This window comes from Belonocnema kinseyi, chromosome 10 (assembly GCF_010883055.1).
Source record: "Belonocnema kinseyi isolate 2016_QV_RU_SX_M_011 chromosome 10, B_treatae_v1, whole genome shotgun sequence".
NCBI lineage: Eukaryota > Metazoa > Arthropoda > Insecta > Hymenoptera > Cynipidae > Belonocnema > Belonocnema kinseyi.
Genome location: NC_046666.1, coordinates 93,659,047 through 93,660,441, shown reverse-complemented (window position 1 = coordinate 93,660,441; position 1,395 = coordinate 93,659,047). Strand labels below are relative to the sequence as shown.

The following is a 1,395-nucleotide window of genomic DNA, read 5'->3' as shown; positions in this document are numbered from 1 at the left end:
TTGTATGTAATAATATTATTGCCCTTCGGCCTAGCTTTGGCTTCATAAAAATTCGGTATTATGGCCTCACTATGTAAGGACATAAGTATCACAGACACTTATGGCCTAAAACCCTTTCACCTAGCTTTTATTTCGAAACAATTCGGTATTATACCCTCACTATATAAGGACATAAGTATCGCAGGCACTTATTGCCTAAAACCCTTTCGCCTAGCTCTTATTTCCGAAAAATTCGTGATTACATCCTCAAAATCTAAGGACCTAAGTATCTCAGACTCTATACATAAAAGGGCTAGGCTATTTAAACGATTTTCAGTCATTGTCGAGCGCAAGTACGTTTTTATTCTTTTGAGACATGAAAATGACCATTCTGCGCTACAATTCGTTACCGCCATACAAATAAACATTCTGTATGTTATTTCAACATTGGGATAAATAGCGTTCAAATCATTATCGCGAAGAAATTGCAGCAATTCAAGAGGCGACGATTTTTTCATACTCTGGATAACACAATACGCATGAAAATGCACAAACTCGTCGCCTAATGTAGATTCAAGATCGGAATCGTATATTAACCTGATAGATTCAGACTTTTCGCGGAGTTCGGAGGGAATTAACTTCTGAAACTTAGTTACTACTGCAAATTTTTCGTTGATTTCTGTGTATGATGCACATCTACTATTCAACTCGCTCAACAAATCATCTAGAATAACGTTAAATGCATCAACTCTAAATTTATCCCGCGCAGACAATTCTAGTTCCCCGTCTCGTGTCTCATCAGCTTTGAGTTTTCTCTTTCCTTGACGCTTTGTTTCAGAACGGTATTCCTTGATTTCTGACATGTTTGATGCTCGTTTTTCGTAATAATGAAACTGATCCCGAGTTTCGTCAACAATCTTAATGAGAGCTTCATACTGATTTACAACTTCATCAATGCTTATCTTCACATTTTGTAGTCTAAGATTAACTGCATTAAATCTTGAGAGGAGATAATCCCACAAAGAAAGCATGAAAGTGAATTCGAGACTTTCGAGTTGATTTCGGATGCCTTTTGCTTCTTGTCTTGCGATAGGATTTTCACTAATGTTCTCCTCAATTTCTTTCAATGCTTTTATTATTTGGAATAAGCATTGATTTAAAACAGAAACAGCATCAGCGCGAGCCGACCATCTAGTTGTCGAAAGAGATTTCAAAGTCAAAGATTTTTCTTGAGCACATCGTTTGAGAATTGCCCAACGATGCGTTGACGCCAAGAAAAAATTGTATACCGATTGTACTATAGCGAAAAAATTTGAAGCTTCAGAACAACTCCCTACAGCATGAACCCCGACTAAATTTAATGAATGACCTGAACACGGATTCCATTCTGCGAGTTCATTAAGTAATTTAATTCTC

General features: G+C 36.9%; 1 protein-coding gene across 1 annotated transcript in view; it reads right to left on the bottom strand.

Moving 5' to 3' along the window:
* Positions 1–188: 188 nt before the first annotated feature.
* Positions 189–1,395, bottom strand: part of LOC117181265 — a 9,019-nt gene continuing 7,812 nt past the window's right edge. Inside the window, exon 2 of the mRNA XM_033373829.1 lies at positions 189–1,366. Within this exon, the coding sequence (XP_033229720.1) occupies positions 189–1,366 (1,178 nt within the window). The remainder of the gene's footprint in view (positions 1,367–1,395) is intronic.